The 21,796-nt window shown below is 37.6% G+C and overlaps 1 protein-coding gene across 4 annotated transcripts in view; it reads left to right on the top strand.

The window, feature by feature from the left end:
• Nucleotides 1–16,329, top strand: part of LRP6 (LDL receptor related protein 6) — a 148,913-nt gene extending 132,584 nt beyond the window's left edge. For 2 of the 4 annotated variants that reach the window (XM_077952451.1, XM_077952450.1), the window contains 8 exons: nucleotides 545–670; nucleotides 3,782–4,018; nucleotides 4,959–5,069; nucleotides 10,054–10,284; nucleotides 11,549–11,685; nucleotides 12,320–12,417; nucleotides 15,109–15,443; nucleotides 15,956–16,110. In XM_077952451.1, coding sequence (XP_077808577.1) covers nucleotides 545–670; nucleotides 3,782–4,018; nucleotides 4,959–5,069; nucleotides 10,054–10,284; nucleotides 11,549–11,685; nucleotides 12,320–12,417; nucleotides 15,109–15,403 — 1,235 coding nt within the window. In that variant the 3' untranslated portion in view covers nucleotides 15,404–15,443; nucleotides 15,956–16,110. 4 annotated transcript variants of the gene reach the window in all.
• Nucleotides 16,330–21,796: the final 5,467 nt, after the last annotated feature.

Here is a 21,796-nt window from a genome sequence, read left to right as displayed (position 1 = left end):
CCGTAGCAATTTTTCAGTTTCAGTAAACATTTTTTCATATTCACAAAAATTAACATGAGCTTTACCATTACCTTAAAATATTTTATATATAAATTATAAAGACAGTGGTTAGAAGTAGTTTCTTGTAGGTTGTGTAGAGATTGAGTGAAGAATCATATTGTGTGGAAATAAAAGTCCAAGCTGGACCAGCCTGGCCAGCATGGTGAAATTCCATCTTTACTAAAAATACAAAAATTGGCCAGGCGTGGTGGCGCTTGCCTGCAGTCCCAGCTACTTGGGAGGCTGAAGCAGGAGAATCACTTGAACCTGGGAAGCAGAGTTTGCAGTGAGCCATGATCACACCACTGTACTCCAGCCTGAGCTACAGAGCAAGACTCTGTCTCAAAATAATAATAATAATAAAAGTTAAAAAAAAAAAGTCCAAGCTGATTATACATTTGATTTTCATAAATAGTTTTGACGTGGTTGTCCTTTTCTCTTCTCCTCTCCCGCTTGTCTCCCCCTCCACTCTTCCTCTCCCCATCCTCACCTCTTCTCTTTGCAGGACAGCATCCTTGTGCTCAGGATAATGGTGGCTGTTCACATATTTGTCTTGTAAAGGGAGATGGTACTACAAGGTGTTCTTGCCCCATGCACCTGGTTCTGCTTCAAGATGAGCTATCATGTGGAGGTAAATATGTTGTAATTTTCTTGTGCAACCCTAAATGCAAACATATTCCATATCTTAAGCCTAGATTTCTATGACTAGGCATTGAAGTTGCTCTGTCTACTAACTTGATTGGTTACTTATATTCCATTCATTTGTATTATATTAGGCTTTTCTGTTATTCTTCTCTGCCACCCTGCCCAGCCTCATAATCATCATTTTACTCTGTTTCTTTGACTCTTTTACACTCCACATATAAGTGAGATCATGTACTATTTGTGTTTCTATGCCTAGTTTATTTCACTTAACAGGATGTCTTCCAGGTTCATCTGTGTTGTTGCAAATGACAGGATTTCCTACTTTTTCTGACTGAATAGTATTTCACTGCGTATATATTATCACACTTTTTAGCCTGTGAATGAGTATGCTTCCTAATACTAAAGTAGCCTCTCCCCTCTCCCAAAAGGTAACAAAATGAATTAATTCTGCCTCCTATAATCTCTCTCCACTAAATTCTAGATTCTCTAAGTTTATGTGTCATTGTTGGGAATGTGTCTGATGGAAAGAATATTCTTTTGTTCAAATCCATCAGCAAATTCCCATTGCTTCTTTATCTAGTAAAAAAATGACTTTTAAAAAGATATCACTGAGTATAGTGATACTGTTGTAGTAAAGTTGGTTTAATCACTCAGCGGGTATAACAAATAGATACATTCCTTTGTTAAATTATAGTATGATGGTATCAGGCACCGTAATAGTATTCATACCCTTAATTCAGATATCCTCCTTTTGGGGATAATTCTAAGTTAATTCAACTGAAGGAAAAAGACTACATTATACTATTATCTACAGTGGCAGAAATTTTTAACTAATTTCTAATGGTATGAAAAGTATTAAGTAAAATAATTGAGTTATACAGCTATTAAATGTTATAATCATGAAGGTGATGTAAAAATGTTGCTAAAATGACAACTACATAAAATATATATTTCTGTAATAAATATTGAAAGAATATGCATTCAACATATAAAAATTGTTGATCAGGGTGGGATTACAAGTAAATTTATTCTTTGGACTATAAGTTTTTAAAAAAATAAATAATGCATGTATTCAGTAGCAGCTATGGGCACTGTGCCTGCACTGTAGGGGATTTGAAGAGCTTTGAGATGGCATACAGCATAGTCAGGGAAATCAGATGTGTACACAAAGTTAAGCTCTGGTACTTGAAATTTTTTAAAATAGGGATTGCACAATAATATGAATGTACTTAATGTCATTGAGCTATGCACTTTAAAGTGGTTAAATTGGTAAATCTTATGTTTACTTTACCACCCCCCACCCAAAAAAAAAGCATGTGTTTCCCTATCAGGGTGCTAGACTGTTACTTTAAGTGAGGCAAATCCTAGAAAAATTTCTCTTTATGTTAATGATAACATGGATAAAACTGAGTCAAGGATCTCATCTTCCATTTGAAAATATCTTGTAAAGGGCCTTTTTTCTTGCTTGCATATTTAGCAATTATTTTTAATGTACATATTAAAACGAGTTTTGACAGATGTATACAACTGTGTATTAGGCCATTCTTGCATTGCTATAAGAAATACCTGAGTCTGGGTAATTTATAAAGAAAAAGTTTAATTGGCTCAGGGTTCTGCCGGCTGTATTGCTCAGCTTCTGAATAGGCCTCAGGAAACTTTGATGGCTGGGGTGAAGAGTGAGCAGGCAGGTCACATGGCAAAAGAGGGAGCAAGAGAGAGAGTAGGCTAGAGGGAGTGCCACACACTTTTAAACAACCAGGTTCTCCCAAGAATTCATTTACTGTCAGGAGGATAACACCAAGGCATGAGCGATCTACCCCCATGATCCAAACACCACCCACCAGGCCTCACTTCCAATATTGGGGATTACATTTCAACATGAGATTTGTGGGGGACAAATACCCAAACTATATCACACAGTTCACATGACATGCAGTTCAAAGTAGTGTCCTTTGTTCTATGTTTATTAATTTCTTTCTATCCCCAACCAAATTCAAAGCTCTTTAAGGACATGGATATATTTTATCTATTTTAATTCCCCACACAATATAGATAGTGTAGGGCTGAATACATAATAGACTCTTATTAAATAATCCCTAAAATTCCCCATGTAATATGTTCACCTGTAATCTGCAATATTCTCTGTTGGAAAGTTACAGGGTTTTCTGACCCATGGTCATATCATAAGTTTATGGGTTCTCTTAGATAATTCACTAACAGACAAGTGTAAATAACTACTGTATAATTTACCTGTCAGTCATTCTTTCAGGTAAAAATGACATTCCATTTTGAGTTGCATTTACAACTCGAAACAAATGCTTTCCCATTAGAAACTGTCATGCTTAGGTTTGCAACATGAGCTTTATGCATAATTGCCATTTGATTGATCAGAACATTAAAGAGGCATACACTTGGGTTGATTTTAATATAATTAATTTTCTATTGATTCATCAATAACATTCTTAAGTGAAGTTGGTCTTTTTGTGTGTCTGTTTAAACTGTGCATGTGTGGCTGTGTATAGTACCGTGATTACTAATAAAATTTGTTGTCATTTCCCTGAGTCTGCTAAGGTACCAAGTTTTATTCACTATTCCTTTTGTAGCATCAGTGCAAACATAGCCAAAAAAAAGCTGTGACATCTTAATGTTATTATAAACATAGTTTTTACCTAGTGGGTCACCTGAAAGAGTTCTCAGGAACCCCTAAGGGTTCATGGACTATTCTTTGAGAACCTTAGAGCTAGAAAACTTTTGAGTGCTAGGCTAACTTTAAAATATTTGGTAATTATAGTGATTATTCCTAGGTTATGTGTGAGATTGTAATGGATTGCAAATATTATAATCCTGTTTGGATTACAATATATGAAAAAACTTTTGCCTTATAGTTTTGCAGGCAAAAGTTTATAGTGAATGTAAAGGAAGTAATGTGAAAACCTTTATTTCTCCTTTGAATAGATGAGATAGTTATAAATCATATTTATTATAAAGTATTTTGTGTATGTTAATTATTAAATGAGCTTCACTCAGGTATGTGTTTGTACTTCTGTGTGACCATGATTGTGTTTTTGTCACTCCCCTCCTCCTTGTTCATTTGAAGAACCTCCAACATGTTCTCCTCAGCAGTTTACTTGTTTCACGGGGGAAATTGACTGTATCCCTGTGGCTTGGCGATGCGATGGGTTTACTGAATGTGAAGACCACAGTGATGAACTCAATTGTCCTGTATGCTCAGAGTCCCAGTTCCAGTGTGCCAGTGGGCAGTGTATTGATGGTGCCCTCCGATGCAATGGGGATGCAAACTGCCAGGACAAATCAGATGAGAAGAACTGTGAAGGTATCCAGAATTCCTCAGTGCCTCAGCATGCAATCCTTTTTTCCCATTCAGTTGTTTAAAATTCAGTATTACTTGGCTTAGTGTCAGTGGGGTTTTTCCGGTACATATGACTGTATCACTTCTGATCATAGTACCATGTTTCATATTATTGTTTTAGTTCACTTCATATGCATAAGATTTATACAAATTAATAAGCTTTGAAAATTGAGAAATGAAACTAAAAGATACCAGGCTTTCAGGATATAAAAATAGTCCCTGTTTCCAATGAGCTCTGAATTAGTGGGTTTATTAATTACACTCTAACATGTTTTATATTCTTCACTTTCCTTTACTAACCTTTCCCATGGTAAAAACAACCCAGCCAAGTTCTCTAGAATTCTTTAGTGAAAGAGGAGATTTAATGTAAAGAATAGGCCAGTCGCAGTGGCTCACGCCTGTAATCCCAGCACTTTGGGAGACCGAGGCGAGCAGATCACGAGGTCAGGAGATTGAGACCATCCTGGCTAACACGGTGAAACCCCGTCTCTACTAAAAATACAAAAAATTAGCTGGGCGTGGTGGTGGGCGCCTATAGTCCCAGTTGCTTGGGAGTCAGAGGCAGGAGAATGACGTGAACCTGGGAGGCGGAGCTCGCAGAGAACCAAGATCGCGCCACTGTACTCCAGCCTGGGCAACAGAGCAAGACTCCTTCTTAAAATAATAATAATAATAATAATAATAATAATAATAATGAAAAATAGGAAATTTCCTGCTGGATTTTTTTCCCCCACTCTTTTTTTCTCCCTCTCAACCAATGGAACTCCAGAGAATAATATTTAAATTACAGCTAAAAGTCTAATTTGTTTTTCATTTGTATTCAGAAAGCACCTTTTGACTATTGCCAGAGTTTGACTTTACATGATATTAAAAATAAGAAAACTATTTACATTTTTTTTTCCAGTGCTTTGTTTAATTGATCAATTCCGCTGTGCCAATGGTCAGTGCATTGGAAAACACAAGAAGTGTGATCATAATGTGGATTGCAGTGACAAGTCAGATGAACTGGATTGTTGTAAGTAGGACTGAGATCTATAAATTACTCTTAACAGAGAATTTAAACAATTTTTTTCTTATGTGTGAAGTTTACTTATCAAGATTTCCTTTCTAAGTAATAAGTATTAATATTAAGCTAATTATTTGTGCGAAGGTTTTTTTGTTTTGCTTTCAGTAATTCTTTAAACATAGCAGTTCTCTTATGCACAGAAATCATCACAGAAACATTTAATAAAGTACTAGAAAAGAATAAATATTATTTTACTATAACCAAAGTTACAAAATTCTCAAATCATTTAGATACATAGAAATCGGCCAGGCATGGTGGCTCACACCTGTAATCCCAGCATTTTGGGAGGCCGAGGTGGGCAGATCACTTGAAGGCAGGAGTTTGAGACCAGACCCTATCTGTACTAAAAATACAAAAATTAGCTGGGCGTGGTGGTGCATGCCTGTAATCCCAGCTACTGGGAGGCTGAAGCAGGAGAACCATTTGAACCCGGGAGGCGGAGGTTGCAGTGAGCCGAGATCACGGCATTGTACTCCAGCCTGGGCCACAGAGCAAGTCTCAGTCTCAAAAAAAAAGAAATCAATTGGTCTGAACTTAGTTTCTGAATGTTAGTCCGTGTTTAACTGTATTCCATTGTTTTCTTGAAGTGTTTCCACCAGTTTCTCGATGGCTGGAAGATTTTAAGAGCTTTCTTAAAATGCATCCTGAAGGCAGGCCACCGTTTGCCCCTGGACTTAGGGACCTTTGGCTAAATAGCCTATAGTTTCTTAAAGGTTCATAAAAGGTTCATAACTATTGACAAGTGCCCTAAAACAGTAGTCCCAACATTTTTAGTACCAGAGACTGGTTTCGTGGAAGACAGTTTTTCCAAGTGGGGATGGATAATGGTGTCAGGATGAAAATGTTCTACCTCAGATCATCAGACATTAGTTAGATTCTCATAAGGAACGTGCAACCTAGATCCCTCACACGCACAGTTCACAACAGGGTTTGCACTCCTATGAGAATCGAATGCTACCACTGATCTGACAGGCGATGGAGCTCAAGCAGTAATGCTTTCTGGCCTGCCGCTCACCTCCTGCTTTGTGGCCCAGTTCCTAACAGGCCGTGGACCAGTACCAGTCCGTGGCCAGGGGCTTGGGGATCCCTGCCTTAACGTATAATGTATCCCAAATTGATAAACTTAATTCTGAATGGAATTCAGCCTAAGCCAGGTCTACCCTGTCAAATATATTTGATAGAATTTAGATAGGATTAATTTAAAAGTTCTTTCACCTGTAATGAGAACTTTAAGCTAGTATTTTTACAAAGTTCAAGTGGAACTACTCAGTAAGACTTAGACTCCATTCATTTATTCAACAAGCATTTACTGCCCTGTTGTAGACACTCTGCTATGTATGCTGAGGATACATGCTACCTGCACCAAGTTTCTCAAAGTCCCCCTATCGTTGAAATAGTAGTAAGAATAGGAATTCTGGAACTAAGCAGAGCTGGATTTGAATCCTACCTCCTTCCTCCAACAGATGATTTGTTCTTTTTAAACTTTAGTTTCCTCACCTTTATTTTTTATTTTATTTATTTTTTGAGACAGGGTCTCACTCCCATCACCCAGGCTGGAGTGCAGTGGCACAGTCATAGCTCACTGCAGCCTCAACCTCCAGGGCTCAGGTGATTCTCCCACATCAGCCTCCCAAGTAGCTGGGACTACAGGTATGCACTGCCACACCTGGCTAATTTTTTGTATTTTTAGTGAGTCGGTATTTTGCCATGTTGTCCAGGCTGGTCTCAAACTCCTGAGCTTAAGCAATCCACCCACTTCGACCTCGCAAAGTGCTGGAATTACAGGTCTTCATCTTCAAAATGAAGAGAATGATGCTTAGCCTGATGCCTACAAGAAAATTAAATGATTTAACATATATATCATTTAGCCTAAAAAACACATAGCCTGACTCATAGTAGATAAATTCATTATGGAGTGTAAGTGCTGTAATAGAAATCTACACAGGTAGCAGTAGAAATAAGAGAGAAGTCAGCTTTTTAGGGACAAAGATGGACTTGATCAAGGAAAGCATCTTAGAAAAATGGTATTTAAGATTGGGTGTTGTGCCGGGTGTGCTGGCTCTCACCTTTTACCCCAGCACTTTGGGAGGCCAAGGTGGGCAGATCACGAGGTCAGGGGTTTGAGATCAGCCTGGCCAACCTTGTGAAACCCCATCTCAACTAAAAATACAAAAATTAGCTGGGCTTGATGGCGGGCACCTGTAATCCCAGCTACTCAGGAGGCCGAGGCAAGAGAATCGTTTGAACCCAGGAGGTGGAGGTTGCAGTGAGCGGAGATTGCACCATTGTACTCCAGCCTGGGCCACAGGGTGAGACTCCATCTCAAAAAAAAAAAAAAAAAAGATTGGGTGTTGATCAATGAATAGTGTTCGTTATGTAGATAAGTGGAGAAATTGCATTTTTGGCAGAGGGAACATACTGTTCAAAAGCAGAAAGGAGCAAAACAGGCATCTTTGGGAAACTCCATGTAATGGGACTGCCAAAATACAGGCTCTGTTGAGGAGTGTCAGCAAGAGATAACATAGGTAAGGGTACAATCATGGAAGACTATGCTTTTCTTCTAAAGAAAAAATAGACAATTTTAACAATGGAGAGTGGAGAGTCACTGAAAATTTCAAGAGAAACACTAGCATGGTCAAGCAATACAGAAGCTGTAAAGCCAGTGGGTTGGAGGTGATAAGCTTATAGGCACGGAAATCTGTGAGGTTGGTTGCTTTCAAACTTCTTTTGATCACATCAAGAGGAATACAGAGATGTGAGCTCATGCATTTAAAAAGGTGTCACACAACACTTCAATATTTACCCATATTATATAGAATGCATTCTGACTTTTTCTGTTTCATTTTTTCAAAGCTAGTTGTAACCCACTAAATCATTCTCACCATTTATGAATGATTTGCAGCCTGTAATTTAAAGAGGAAGCTATTAGAGTTTAGGCAGAAGATTGATAAAGATCTAAATCATGAGGAGGAGGAGTGGGGGTGGCAAGGAGAGAACAGATTTCGGAGTTATTTCAGAAGTAGAATAAAGAGGAATTGGTAACCACTTAGATATAGTTGATAAGTTTAAGTTGACCCACAGACCTCATTGAGTGACTGGAGGCATTAAATGGGATACATAGCAGGAACTGAAAACCAAAGTACCATACCACATCTTGGCTGCAGATGTAATGTTTGATTGATGTGATGTTTAATTTACGTGAAATGCCTTTAGGCAGGCGTGTACTTTGCCACAAGCCCCATCACTTTTTATTATCTTATACTAGATGACTTCATTTATGGTCTCTTTACCCCTGGAATCTAGGAGAAATGACTGATGATGGTGACTGATGATGTTGCCTGAGAGGTACTTATGGAATATCCCACTGAAGCTCTTCAGGAAGTTGACTATAAGGAACTGTGGCTCAGAAGAGAGATGCGGTGCTCTTTAGTTTATTGATGATAATTAAAGCTGTGGCAGTAGATAGACTCTCCCAGGACAGTAAGCCGAGGAGGAAAATAGTAGGTGATAGATAGAAATCTCTCTGGGAAGGACCTGCACTTAAGATGCTGGCAGAAGAGAATGAAGCCAACAAAGGAAACAGAGAAAGAATAATCAGAAATAGTAAGACATTTTTTTTAAGAGAAAACAGGAACCAGCAGTATTGTGTAAAGAGGTCAGTGAAATGAGGAATATATTGAATATGGCAAATAGTAGAACTTTGTTGCCAGAACAGTTTCAGTGCAGTGGTAAGGGTGGAAGTCTGATTTCAGGGAGTTACAATGTGACCCAGAGACTAGGAATTGAGGGTAGTGAATGTAAACTTTTCTTTCTTGAAGTTTGGCATTGCAAAGGAATGTTAAGGCACTAAAAAGGAATGAAAAGATGAGACGGTTGTTCTGAAGGACTAGAAAGAGTCTATGCCTCAGATTCCACAGACTAAATTTGTAAATGATAATCCCTACATATTATGTAACTTAGAGATGTCATTTTCACGCATTTCTTTCATATAATCTGTCAGAGGATGAGTTTAGCTATATGGATGGGAGATTTGAGGTAAGATGAAGCAGGAGGAAGTTTTTTAAAGGATCTGCAACTGTGAGATAAAATTTAACTGTTCAGAATGGAAGAATTTTCCCTCTGAATAGAAAGAGTAATGCTCTAATTTTGATAAGCTCACTTTCCCTCTACCTCTGATATTGATGGCCTCTGCTTCTTAAAGCCTCAGGTAGCTCAGGAATGCAGCGAAGGTGAATCCCTGGGGCAAGTGTCCTCTTCTGGCAATCTGGCCTTTCTTTGTGAGTCCTCCATTAATCAGGTATTAAAGACCTTATGTTCCTTGGTCTCAGGCAACTAGACAGCCTGAAGGCCAGCAGCATAGGGGATTTGAGAGCTAAGGCTCATCTTTAGTTTCCAGTTTTCATTCATCAGGCCTACATGTCACTATTCAAATCTAAAATCTAACATGTGCTCAGAGCTGATTTTGGCTTCTTCACCATTCTAGGTAAAACATTTGATGACTTGCCTAGGTTTATCCCTTCTGGCCATAAATTTTTTCCTGAAATCTTGGAATAACCTTGTTCATTTGTATGGTATATAGAATGAAGTAGAATGGATTTTATCTGTTTATTTATTTAAAGCTTCTTAATGGTGTTTAAATCTGTACTTCATTTACCATCTTTGTTTCTGTCAGTTTATAATTACACTTTGCAACCTATTGTTTTATTTCTGTCTTCACTTAAGGGTAGTTCATTTTGATTCCTAATGATGACATTTATTCCATATGTCCTTGGGTCATGGTGTGTATGTATTCATAAAAAAGAAAAGTGCTTATGAGTTATCTTCATTAGGCTTATAGCTTCACATTCCTATTAGCAAGCCCTCTTTTTGATTACTATTTTGAATATACAGTTGTTTTTTCTTTTAAATAACCATACTGCATTCTTCATTGTAGATCCAACTGAAGAACCAGCACCACAGGCCACCAATACAGTTGGTTCTGTTATTGGAGTAATTGTCACCATTTTTGTGTCTGGAACTATATACTTTATCTGCCAGAGGATGTTGTGTCCACGTATGAAGGGAGATGGGGAAACCATGACTAATGACTATGTAGTTCATGGACCAGCTTCTGTGCCTCTTGGTTATGTGCCACACCCAAGTTCTTTGTCAGGATCTCTTCCAGGTGAGTCAGAATGGATCCATTGAGAATCAAGTCTTTGGTCCTGCAAGACTGCCAGGTTTCCACTGTGGAAGAGAATACTACCTAGAGTCTGTTTGAAACCATATTACTCTGAGTTTAAACAATTAGAAGAACAAATGTTCTTTTTTACTGTTAGCACCTTCTCTTTACACAGAAGGCCTTAGATATGGTTTGGTAGAAATTGTCAGAGCCTATAAAGCAAATACATATGCAAGCTCTAAGCCTCTCTGACTACAGTTCTGGATGCATGCTACAGAAGGTGAATCAGCCAGTCATTTAGTGAAAGAGTTATAAACCACAGGTTCTTTAAGTTCACCACCAGGGAACTCTAGTACTATGGAGCCCATGAATAAAAGGAGGCCAAAAATTATGTAAGACTCCCTTCAGCCAACAAAGATTTGTAAATAGCTGGATGACAGAAGGGAGGAATATGTCTTATGTTTTCTCCTGACTTCATGTGCTAACAGGGGACAAAGGGCTAGTTTGGGCATAGCTGAGTGGCCAGAAGTTTTACACTTGGGTAGGCCATGTTGCTCTAGGGAAGTGGCGTTCTTTTTAATGTTTTCTGGTGCCCTTAGTTAAAAGAAGCCTTCCTTTTAATGAATATGGAGAAGGAGGTGCCTTGCAAAAACCCTCTAAAAATAGGAACTTACTATGGGTGTAACTCTTAAGTAGACAAACATGGTTTTTAAACTGTTAATGGTAATGTGTCTTTGTTGCCATACCTATTTTCAGTTAGTGGAATTTGGGAAGCTTCTTGGAAAAAATAGAATTTCTTCTTTAGCACTGGTAGTTTTGATTCTAGAAACATTTATATTCATTAGATGAAAAAATACCCTTTCATATGTTGTTTGTACCCTAAAAAATGCTTTTTGTTTTCTTTTGAGCAAGTCTGTTATGTAATATACCCTGCCTCACAACCTCTACCCTTTACAATCCTTTCAAATCCTCCAAGAGGTTGAAAAGCCCTTATTTTAAATAGCTCTGCTTCTACCAGGGGAGGGAGAAGGTGGGAGCTGTTCTTGGCTTTGTTCTAGGCCAGCTTTTTCAGTGGAAGCATTCACTTCTAGAGAACATTCATTTCCTTTCTCCATTAAATGTTTTCAATTATAGGAATAGAGTGTAAGTTATTTTAAAATCAGACTACTTGACTATTGATATTTGTCATCCTACTGTTGAATAAAATTGCTTGATACATTTTTATAGATCTTACGCATCTTCAGTTTTTATCCTCCTTTTGTTTTAGGAATGTCTCGAGGTAAATCAATGATCAGCTCTCTCAGTATCATGGGGGGAAGCAGTGGACCCCCCTACGACCGAGCCCATGTAACAGGAGCATCATCAAGTAGTTCTTCAAGCACCAAAGGCACTTACTTCCCTGCAGTAAGTAGTCTGTTTTCCTTTGAATGCAACATACATAGGATCTTAGATATTTAACTCATTTAAATGTGGGTGATCAGTGATAGTAATGTAAAAGTCGTTTTTGAATGTGAAATTTAGGCATAAAGGGCTCAAAGAAGGATTTACCACATCCCGCCCCCCAATGCTTGTAAGTCTTTTAAGTTACTGTGTAATAACCAGAATATTTGAAAGCATTGGGCATTACTTTCACATTTCAAGTAAAAGTGGAACTACTGAATGGTACCTCTTGAGGGATGAGGACCTTCATTTTATGACTTCCCAAAAGAGGAAGCACACCTGGAATTTCTCCTAAATCAAATAATTTTTCTCTAAATACTTATAATTTTAAATAACCAGGACTTAGCTGTACTGACCAATGATTTTTAGGTTACAGATTTTCGTTTTTGTCATTTTGCACTTTTTAGCCATGATGAGGTCTTAGGGAATGAGGAAGCCATAGTCCCAAAGTACTGTTTGAGGTCAATTCTTTGGAAAAGAAGAATTGTGCTAATAATGTATTGTTAAGAAACACTAATAGAGATAAGGAAGAAAAGTTGAAAGAAAGTCTAATCGTTTCTGTGTTGTTACTTTAATGTTTTAATTATTTTTCTTTTAGATTTTGAACCCTCCACCATCCCCAGCCACAGAGCGATCACATTACACTATGGAATTTGGATATTCTTCAAACAGTCCTTCCACTCATAGGTCATACAGGTAAGACACACCCCCCTCTAAAATACGTTGCAGTATTTATTAGAAAGTGTTTTAGTTGTGGACCTGATGTGTCTCCAAATGAGCAGACGATGGTCACCAGAGAGAGGCTAGTCATCTTGTCCTGGTAGTACTGACATTGCCTCTACCACAGATCCTTTCCTTTCAGGACTTTATACTTTTTTAAAAAATTTTTTGAGATGGAGTTTCACTCTTGTCACCCAGGCTGGAGTGTAATGGCATGATCTCAGCTCACTCGTGTAGTGATATGACCTCACTCGTGTAGTGATATGACCTCACTCGTGTAGAAATAAAGTGGGAACCACTTAAAGTATCTCACTCAGAATTCTCATTTCAGTTCAGATAAGACTGTTTAAAATAGCCTTCCTTGGCTTTGAACTGATTGTTTTAACGATTTGTTGTAATGCTGCTTTCCCTGACACAAGTTTCTTCTAGGAAGCCAAAACAGAGAAAGCAGAAGCCTGAAAATTGAGAAATGAGAAAAGATATAAAATATTATTTTTAAAAAGTCATGTCTTTAAATCAAATTGAATGAGGCAGTTAGCAGAATAAACACGATTGCATAAAAAACTGTTCTTGCTTAACTATTTTCCAGATAAGCCCAATTTCTGTTCCTCTGAGTCAAAACTTTCATCATTTGTTGAGATTTTGGTCTAAACTGGGACGTGAAAGAATTTTGTTAATTCAGTTTGTTTTATTTTTTTCATGAAAATAGAAGTATTTGGACTTTTAAATGTTAACCTTAGAAATTTCACCAAGGGGCCGGGCGCGGTGGCTCAAGCCTGTAATCCCAGCACTTTGGGAGGCCGAGACGGGCGGATCACAAGGTCAGGAGATCGAGACCATCCTGGCTAACACGGTGAAACCCCATCTCTACTAAAAAATACAAAAAACTAACCTGGCGAGGTGGCGGGCGCCTGTGGTCCCAGCTACTCCGGAGGCTGAGGCAGGAGAATGGCGTAAACCCGGGAGGCGGAGCTTGCAGTGAGCTGAGATCCGGCCACTGCACTCCAGCCTGGGCAACAGAGCCAGACTCAGTCTCAAAAAAAAAAAAAAAGAAATTTCACCAAGGATTGACACCTGATTGGACAAAAAGTTAAGACCAAAAACAAAACAAAACAAAACAGTAACTGTGACACCATGTCAGTATTGATAGTAAAAGCCTTTGAGAACTCGCTCAGTGTGTCACGTAACTTTTGGTCTCTGGCAGCCTTTTTATTTTTATTTTTAGTTATTTATTTATTTATTTATTTTGAGACAGGGTCTTGCTCTGTTGCCCAGGCTGGAATGCAGGGGCACAATCACAGCTTACTACAATCTCCGCCTCCCGGGCTCGAGCAGTCCTTCTGCCTCAGCCACCCAAGTAGCTGGGACTATAGGTGTGTGTCACCACGCCTGGCTCACTTTTTTAAATTTTTTGTAGAGACAGAGTCTTGCTATGATGCCCAGGCTGGTTTCTTTCTTTCTTTCTTTGTTAAAGACTAATCAAATGCAGTAGTAAGAAAGGGAGACAGAGTAGAACAAGGAGTTTGATCTGTACCTGTGAACAATCATGGCAGCCATTTCTTTTGAAGTCAGTCCAAGTGATAGCAAATGGTTTGTATCCTGGGTTCCTGGGATATATTATCTTGTGGTGCTGTATATCACAAGGTGTTTTATGAATGGTTGTATCACTTTTTAACTTGCTTTTGCCCCTTCTCTTGTAGTCAATCCTATCCTCTTGATCCTTTGATGAGAAAGCTTATGAAAAAATCTTCGGGATAAGTTTAAGATCAGCTTTACCATATTTAGAGTAAACAGGTATAAGAAGTTACAAATAGAAGTAGAAATGACAGAAAAGCCAGAACTTAGGTCAAATCTTATTTTCACTAGTATGTTTCTCTCTTTGCAATGCCTTTTTCTTTAGTTAGCAATGCTACAAACCTAACAACTGTACATCCCTTATAAAGATAAATAAGTGTAAGAAATAAGCTAGGCCTCTGAAATATACATTAGAAAATTCACTGACTCTTTATGGGCTTTTAAATTTTATCATTTTGATGTTTAAAGCTGCTCTTATGACAGGTACTTATCTATACACAGGGAATGAAAGCTGTTTCCCCCAACCACAGCAATTTCCCTTTGCTAAGGTAACAGTAATGGAATAGTTATGCCCCTGAGGCTGTCTACCAAAATCCAGCCTGGATTGTACAGAAATTGTACAGAATTGTACAGAAGAAAGAAATGAAGTCTTCAGATGTCATTAAATTAATTATTCATCAGGTTAATTTTGGAGTAAAGAATGTTGAGGAAATACTGACATGTTTGAGCAGTATAAAATATGTAAAAACCCATTCTTCCCATAGGCTATGAAACTGCAAAACAAATTTGAATAGTCATTTTTTGTTCTGTGATACGGTTTAACTTGAAGAGTACACTCAGAGGCTAGATTGAATTCACCTCTGCATTTCCATCCTGTTCATTTTCACTTGCCACTTTCTTATTTGCAAATAAAGTACATGCTGTCTTCCTTAGCGAATCTGCCATTGAAAATTGCCTCTTGGTCTGTGTGAATTTAAATGGCAGTAGCTTATTGTTTTCATAGTGTAGTTTACATCTAATACCTCTATTCTGAGAGGGAAAATCATTTTTTTGTAAAACTAACTGCTTCTCTTTATTTTCTTCCTATGCCAGCTACAGGCCATATAGCTACCGGCACTTTGCACCCCCCACCACACCCTGCAGCACAGATGTTTGTGACAGTGACTATGCTCCTAGTCGGAGAATGACCTCAGTGGCAACAGCCAAGGGCTATACCAGTGACTTGAACTATGATTCAGAACCTGTGCCCCCACCTCCCACACCCCGAAGCCAATACTTGTCGGCAGAGGAGAACTATGAAAGCTGCCCACCTTCTCCATACACAGAGAGGAGCTATTCTCATCACCTCTACCCACCGCCACCCTCTCCCTGTACAGACTCCTCCTGAGGAGGGGCCCTCCTCCTCTGACTGCCTCCAACGTAAAAATGTAAATATAAATTTGGTTGAGATCTGGAGGGGGGGAGGGAGCTATTAGAGAAGGATGAGGCAGACCATGTACAGTTAAAATTATAAAATGGGGTAGGGAATACTGGAGATATTTGTACAGAAGAAAAGGATATTTATATATTTTCTTAAAACAGCAGATTTGCTGCTTGTGCCATAAAAGTTTGTATAAAAAAATAAATTTGTACTAAAAGTTTTATTTTTGCAAACTAAATACACAAAGCATGCCTTAAACCCAGTGAAGCAACTGAGTACAAAGGAAACAGGAATTATAAAGGCATCACTGACCAGGAATATCTGGGCTTTATTGATACCAAAAACAAAAAAGAGGAAGAAGAAAAATTAAGTCCATCTCAGAGCAGCAAACCATAGATACTTGGATGTAGCCAGCTAGCCTTCAGTTAACTAACATTTGAGGGCCAACAAGTAAGAAATCATGAAAGGAAAAAAAAGGAATTAATACTAACCTTGGACGAAAGGCTTTGTTTTCTCTAGGAATCCAACAGTGTTAGTGAGGAAGATAGATACTTCTAAAAACCCATTCTGGGTGTTGCTGTTGTAGGAGAGATCAGCCAGAGGTAAGATGCCATGAAGCTGTGTGTGTGTGCAAGTCTCTGTCCCTACCTTTAGAATCCATACCTCTATCAAAATGAATTTTTTCTCTGTGTTTACCTTGCTGCCTCCCCCAGCAACTTGGTAGGTCATTTGGCTAAGATACCATGATTTTTTTAAGCTGAGGCATTGACTAAATGGAATTTTCTAAATTCAAGTTGATTTTAATATTTCTTCTAGCTCCATTCCCCAGTAGGCTTAGCTCTTCAATTTGACAGCTGTTTTTGCATAATGATCAAAAGTTAGACATATTATTTCTCTTCTTCCAAGATTGTTTTAATGCTCATTAAAATGTCTTTTTACAACACATATAGACAATGTTTAAGAATTAAAAACTTAACCATTATGTTTTTGTTGTAAATTAATCATATATCCTTGCACTACTTTCAGCATATATCACAGTATGAAATCATTTATATATATATATATATTTTTTTTTTTTTTCTGAGTAAAACATTTAAATATGTTCTGGTTAGAGACAATCTATTTAAAAAGAATTTTTTCTTATTAGGATTTGCCCTATATTAAACAGTTTGTGACGTTTTCATGTTCTTTAGGCCGGTTTTTCTCAGAATGATGTCTACATACATACCTCTTCTAATGTGTGACATGAATTTAATATCTTTCTGTTACCCACTGTGAATGTTAGGCTGTTTTCAAATTATCCACAAATTATTCTTATAATCACCTCATATTTTTATGTGGATCCTCTCTTACTCATTATGGATTAAGATAATTTAACAAATTCAACAATGAGAATTAAATGAGAAGGCAAACAACTTTTCAGCTGTCAGAATTTGGGTGGAAGGGAATAATGGAAGCCTCTTTTGTGATCTGCCTGACCTGCTGTCATGTATGGTACTAGGGCTGCTACATCTTCAGCTATCAGGGCTGACCTGTGGAATGATTCTAGCACTTGCTCTGCCACCTTGCCAGAAGTCAGTTTCCTGCTTTTTACACATGTCTAGCACTTCTCTGCTAAAATTGAATGGTTTTAAACTAATGTATTTTTAGCTTAAGAGGTGTTGGTCAGTTAGTTATTGAATTTTTTTTTTCTTTTTTAATTCTGTCTTGCCAAGGCTTCTCTGGGTTTCAGGGCCCAAGAGAAAACAGTGGAAGAAAGGATTCAGAATTTTGGCAAGGGTGAAGTAACTGTTCATGAAATACCTAAGTAAAGTTTTTGAAGATAAAATTGTGGTTTCAGAATAATGCTGACTGTTGGAGACTGTAAGAATCAGGTGCACTTGATTTTGCATAGAAGCAAATGGTAAATCTGTCAGAGTCCTGCTTTTCAGTTAGACAAGCATGAACTCTTGCTGTTGCTGGAACTAAGTGCCTACAGTGTCAGACAAAATGGACATTGAACTTGGGTTCTGTGATTCACGGGGGCACTTGGTGCTTAAATGAAGATGGAAAGGTTAGCAATACCTACGTGTCAGTTAGAATTTGACAGTTCTATATGTTTACATTTTTAAATGTGCATCTTAATCTGGTGGACTTCCCATGTGGGGACTTGCACTCTAATAAACTAAGAAGAATATTGCCTTGTTGGATCTCAGTCCACATGCCTGCACTGCGATGGCAATGGCCTCTTCTTCAAAATACTAATTTGTGTGCCAATTTGTTTAAAATTATTTGAAGGCAGTTCAGCGTAATCTCAGTGTTCTCTTTCTGGGGTAGATGAGATGGATTCTTAATATTTCTGGGAGTACTTTTTAATGAGAGAATTGTCAAATTTGGAAAGATTTATTCACCCTTAGGTTACATGGACAGTTAAGCTTAAGTAAACTGTATATTGATTATTAAACACGCACTGTAATAGGAAAAGTCGAGAGGAAATACATGAGACCACAACTTAGGGGGGAAAAAGAAAAGGGATTTTTAAATTTGACATATTAAATTCATTGTGCAAGGGGGAAAATGAATAATGTTTCATTAGATTCGTTATATGCAAAAGTATTTATTTTGAACATGTGTGCTAAAATATGTGCACTAACTGATATGATTAAAATTATCCAAGAAATAAACTTGAGCATAACATACTCTGTGTGCACCACAGTAAGCTATTCTGCATTGAAGTGGTCTTTTTTTAACTAAGGCCTGGACTTGGTTCCAACGAGTCGTGATCTTCTGAATAGTGACTTAAGGAGTTCTGTTTGCTTAAGTCAGATAATGGCACATTCACAGGAAAAAAACAGAGTTGGTGGATAGAATTTTCTCACTATTAGTTTTTCTTCCATGAAATTTTATTATGCCTTTGGCACTTTCTGCCACTCTTACAGCATATCACAAGATGTCTGTTTAGCAGAAGATTATGTACTTTAATTTTAACATAAAAATACCTTGTGATATATTACCAAGAGATCTCTGATTCTTCAGTAAGTTTGAGAACAGCTATTCTACAGAGATGATAGGTATTAAGAAATGAAGACTTTAAAGTACATTTTAATCTAATATAGGCCAGTAATTGGGGGAAGGGGCTTTGGGCAGTACAATTTTAAGATGATTTTGAGGGTTGTATTTCTTTATCATTTAAAAATACCCTGAAGTCAGTAATTTATATGAAGGAAACTCATTCATTATTGAAGGTATGAAACTAGCCACCATCTGTATTAGGTAGCAGTTTTGGAGGATCATCTTTTTCTTTTGCTATAAAGCCCTATTAATGAAGAATACTTCCTGCAGAGTTACTAGCTGTGGCTTACCTAGTGTGTTAATGAAATGTGTTTATTTATGTGACTTGATATCAGTAGTCATAATAGAGACCGAAGAGGTATGCTTTAAGCAAGCCTACTTCTATGCAGTGAACAGGCTGCCGCTGCCTAGATTAGATTCTTAGAAATGTCATATTTTGAATTGTTTTATTTCTTGTAGGGGAAACTTTGTCCCACTTCATTGATTTGCATGCCATAGGAATTACATATTGGTTATCATTATGTATCTAACAAGATTCAGAAACAAAAATCTTGGACTTTTCACATCCGAAATATGTCAGCTCTTAATAAATGAGTGGTGCTTCAGTCTACATACGGCATCCATAGTTTATCTAGAGTAAGGATGTGAGTGTGTTGACCAGTTGTCAGTGGTTGGACAAATATTTGGGCACCTACAGATGAGACCATACACTAAGTGTGGACTGAGTCCTAAAGAAGCTTATAGTCAAGTGTTGTTTAAAACAGTATCAGAATTCTTAAACTCAAGGAATTTAATTTTATTTGGTATTTCTTAAGCCTAAAATGAGCCGAGAGAGCTGATTTTATAAAGTACTTGTCGTGCATGTGTGGCTTCTAACTTTTGGGAAGGCACCATTTTATAATAGTCTCAAAATTTAGCTTTTGAAATTCTCAACATTTTACAGTAGAAGACTTTGGACCTCAAGTATAAAAATATACCATTTATAATTAAAAAAAATTAAATTATAAGTATTGTAAATGCATACTCTCAAGCTCTTGTCTGACTTGATCTCCGTCTCATAAAGCCTGCACCTGAGTGGAGTGGAAGGTGGAGTCCAACGTTCATCAGTTACTGACTCTACCTTCACCCTCCTTCAATTGAGGTAAACTTTGCTGTTTTTCTTTTTCATAAAGCATTCGAGTTTATTGCTGAAAAAAATCTTCATGACTATACAGATAGAATTACAAACTAAATGATTTCTTTTACTTAGAAGCAGAGTATAGACCTAACAAATGGTTAGATTTCCCACCATCACTTAGAGTTTGCCCAGAAGCAACACCAAAGAATTATAGACAACATGCTTTTGCTTAACTGTCCATTTTGGTTGTTTTGTTTTTTAATCAAATATAAGCAGGATGGGCGATAGGGATATTTATATAGAGATATATATTCTATATATCTAATGCCTAAATATGGGTATTAAAGGGAAAAATTTTAAAGTCTGATTAAATCCAATATTACATGAAATTAAATATATGGGTTAGTAAGGAAAAATGTTAAAAAGTAGAGAGAATACCAAGAAGATGAAACTGGACTAGCCTTATTTGCAAGTGAAGGATCTGGTGCTGCTTTCAGATGTTTTTCCTTTATTTTTTTTCCCTTAAGCTTTAATCTTCGTCATTGTCTGAAAGTCAACTGGTGTTTCTTGTTCATCGACTTTGGTACGATGGTGCTTTGCAAGGATGTATTTATATTATAATGGCCAACATTTGGTCAGCCCTTGTCCACTTCTTCACTTCCCTCCTTTTGTAAAATAAGTGCTTTAATTATAAACTGTACAAAAATACCTTGTATAAAACCTCTTTTTTGATTATTACGATAAATAAGCTGAATTGTAACAAATGAAATGTTGATTTTTATAATAAAACTGGAAAAGTAAAAGTGTCTGTCCTTTCTTTTCAGCAAGAAATTTAGACAGTAGCTGGTTGTGCTTTGCTGTGATGTAAATAAGACTGTTTCAGACACAACAAAACCCAGCTTTATTGTTTGCATTTTAAATAATACTCTGCTAGCACACCTATAGTCCCAGCTAGTTGGAAGACTGAAGGAGGAGGATCACTTAAGCCGGTGAGGTTGAGGCTGCAGTAAGAATCGTGATTGCGCTACTTGCACTGCAGCCTTGGGCTACAGAGTGAAACCCTGTATCTAAATCAATCAGCCAATCAGTCTGTGCAAGAGATTTGCGAAGGGCTGTTGCTTCGTTCAGTGCTGGCAGCATTTGTGTTTGGGAACAAGAATAAGAAATAGCCTGTGCTTCAGAACTGGTCTTGTTTTCAGTAAACTGGAAGGAGTTCTAGTATGGACTCTGAGCACTTCCCTCTCTTCCAAGATCTTAAATTAGCTTATAAAATGCACATTGCTTTCCTGGTGAAGAGCCCAGCGCGATGCGATGATTCTTTTTCTATGCGGGTAGGACATAGTGAAAACCAGTGAAATATCAGGTCTCTGCTTGATACTAAGCTTACTAGTTTGATAGGAAGGGAGAAAAGCTGCTTTTGTATTTTGCAGTATTTGAGCCCAAATACCAATTAAAGGGAAACCAAGTTTTAATATAATGCTTTTCCTTAGCCAGTGCTCTCAAATAAGTGAACTTACTTTGGTCTTTGCTGACTCCTCCCATTCTTTCCCCTGGAAGGAAAACAAAAACTCCCAAGTTGTGCCATTCCTAGTTAAATGAAAGAAAGAAAAGGCAGAAGATGGGTTTGCCTGATTTAAAGGCAGTCTCAGGAATGGGGAAAACACTGCAAACTGTTTTGGGTCCTTCTTTCCCCAGATAGGTTTTCAGCTAAGTAAATCCTTAAGTAGTTTTCATTTTAATTCTTTGCCTTGTATATGATTGCATTGCTGCTATAAATTTAATTCAAATGATGAATTACTGTCCTCAGATCTCTGGTTCCATCCATTTATATCATTATGTAATCTGCACAATCCCCCCTCCCTCCCACAGAAAATCTGCTTAAGATTTGCATTTGCAAATTCATATTTAGTCAACGTACAAAACCATCTTCTCCAATGCAGAAGTTAAAATGAAGGATAATTTGATTAACATTCTAGCCTGCATTTACTGTGTACCAGGCACTGTGCTGCCTTTCCCCGCCTCCCACCCTCCGACTTAAAATAACCAAATGATTGCCAGCTATGGTAGCTTGATCCTGTAAGCTACTTGGGAAGCTGAGGCGGGAAGATCTTTTGAGGTCAGGAGTTTGAGACTAGCCTGGTCAACAGAGAAACTCCTACCTCTAGAATAAAAAGAATAATAAACTGATTAAT

The sequence above is a fragment of the Macaca mulatta genome, chromosome 11, assembly GCF_049350105.2.
Source record: "Macaca mulatta isolate MMU2019108-1 chromosome 11, T2T-MMU8v2.0, whole genome shotgun sequence".
NCBI classification, from domain to species: Eukaryota; Metazoa; Chordata; class Mammalia; order Primates; family Cercopithecidae; genus Macaca; species Macaca mulatta.
This window is presented reverse-complemented; position numbering and strand designations above follow the sequence as displayed.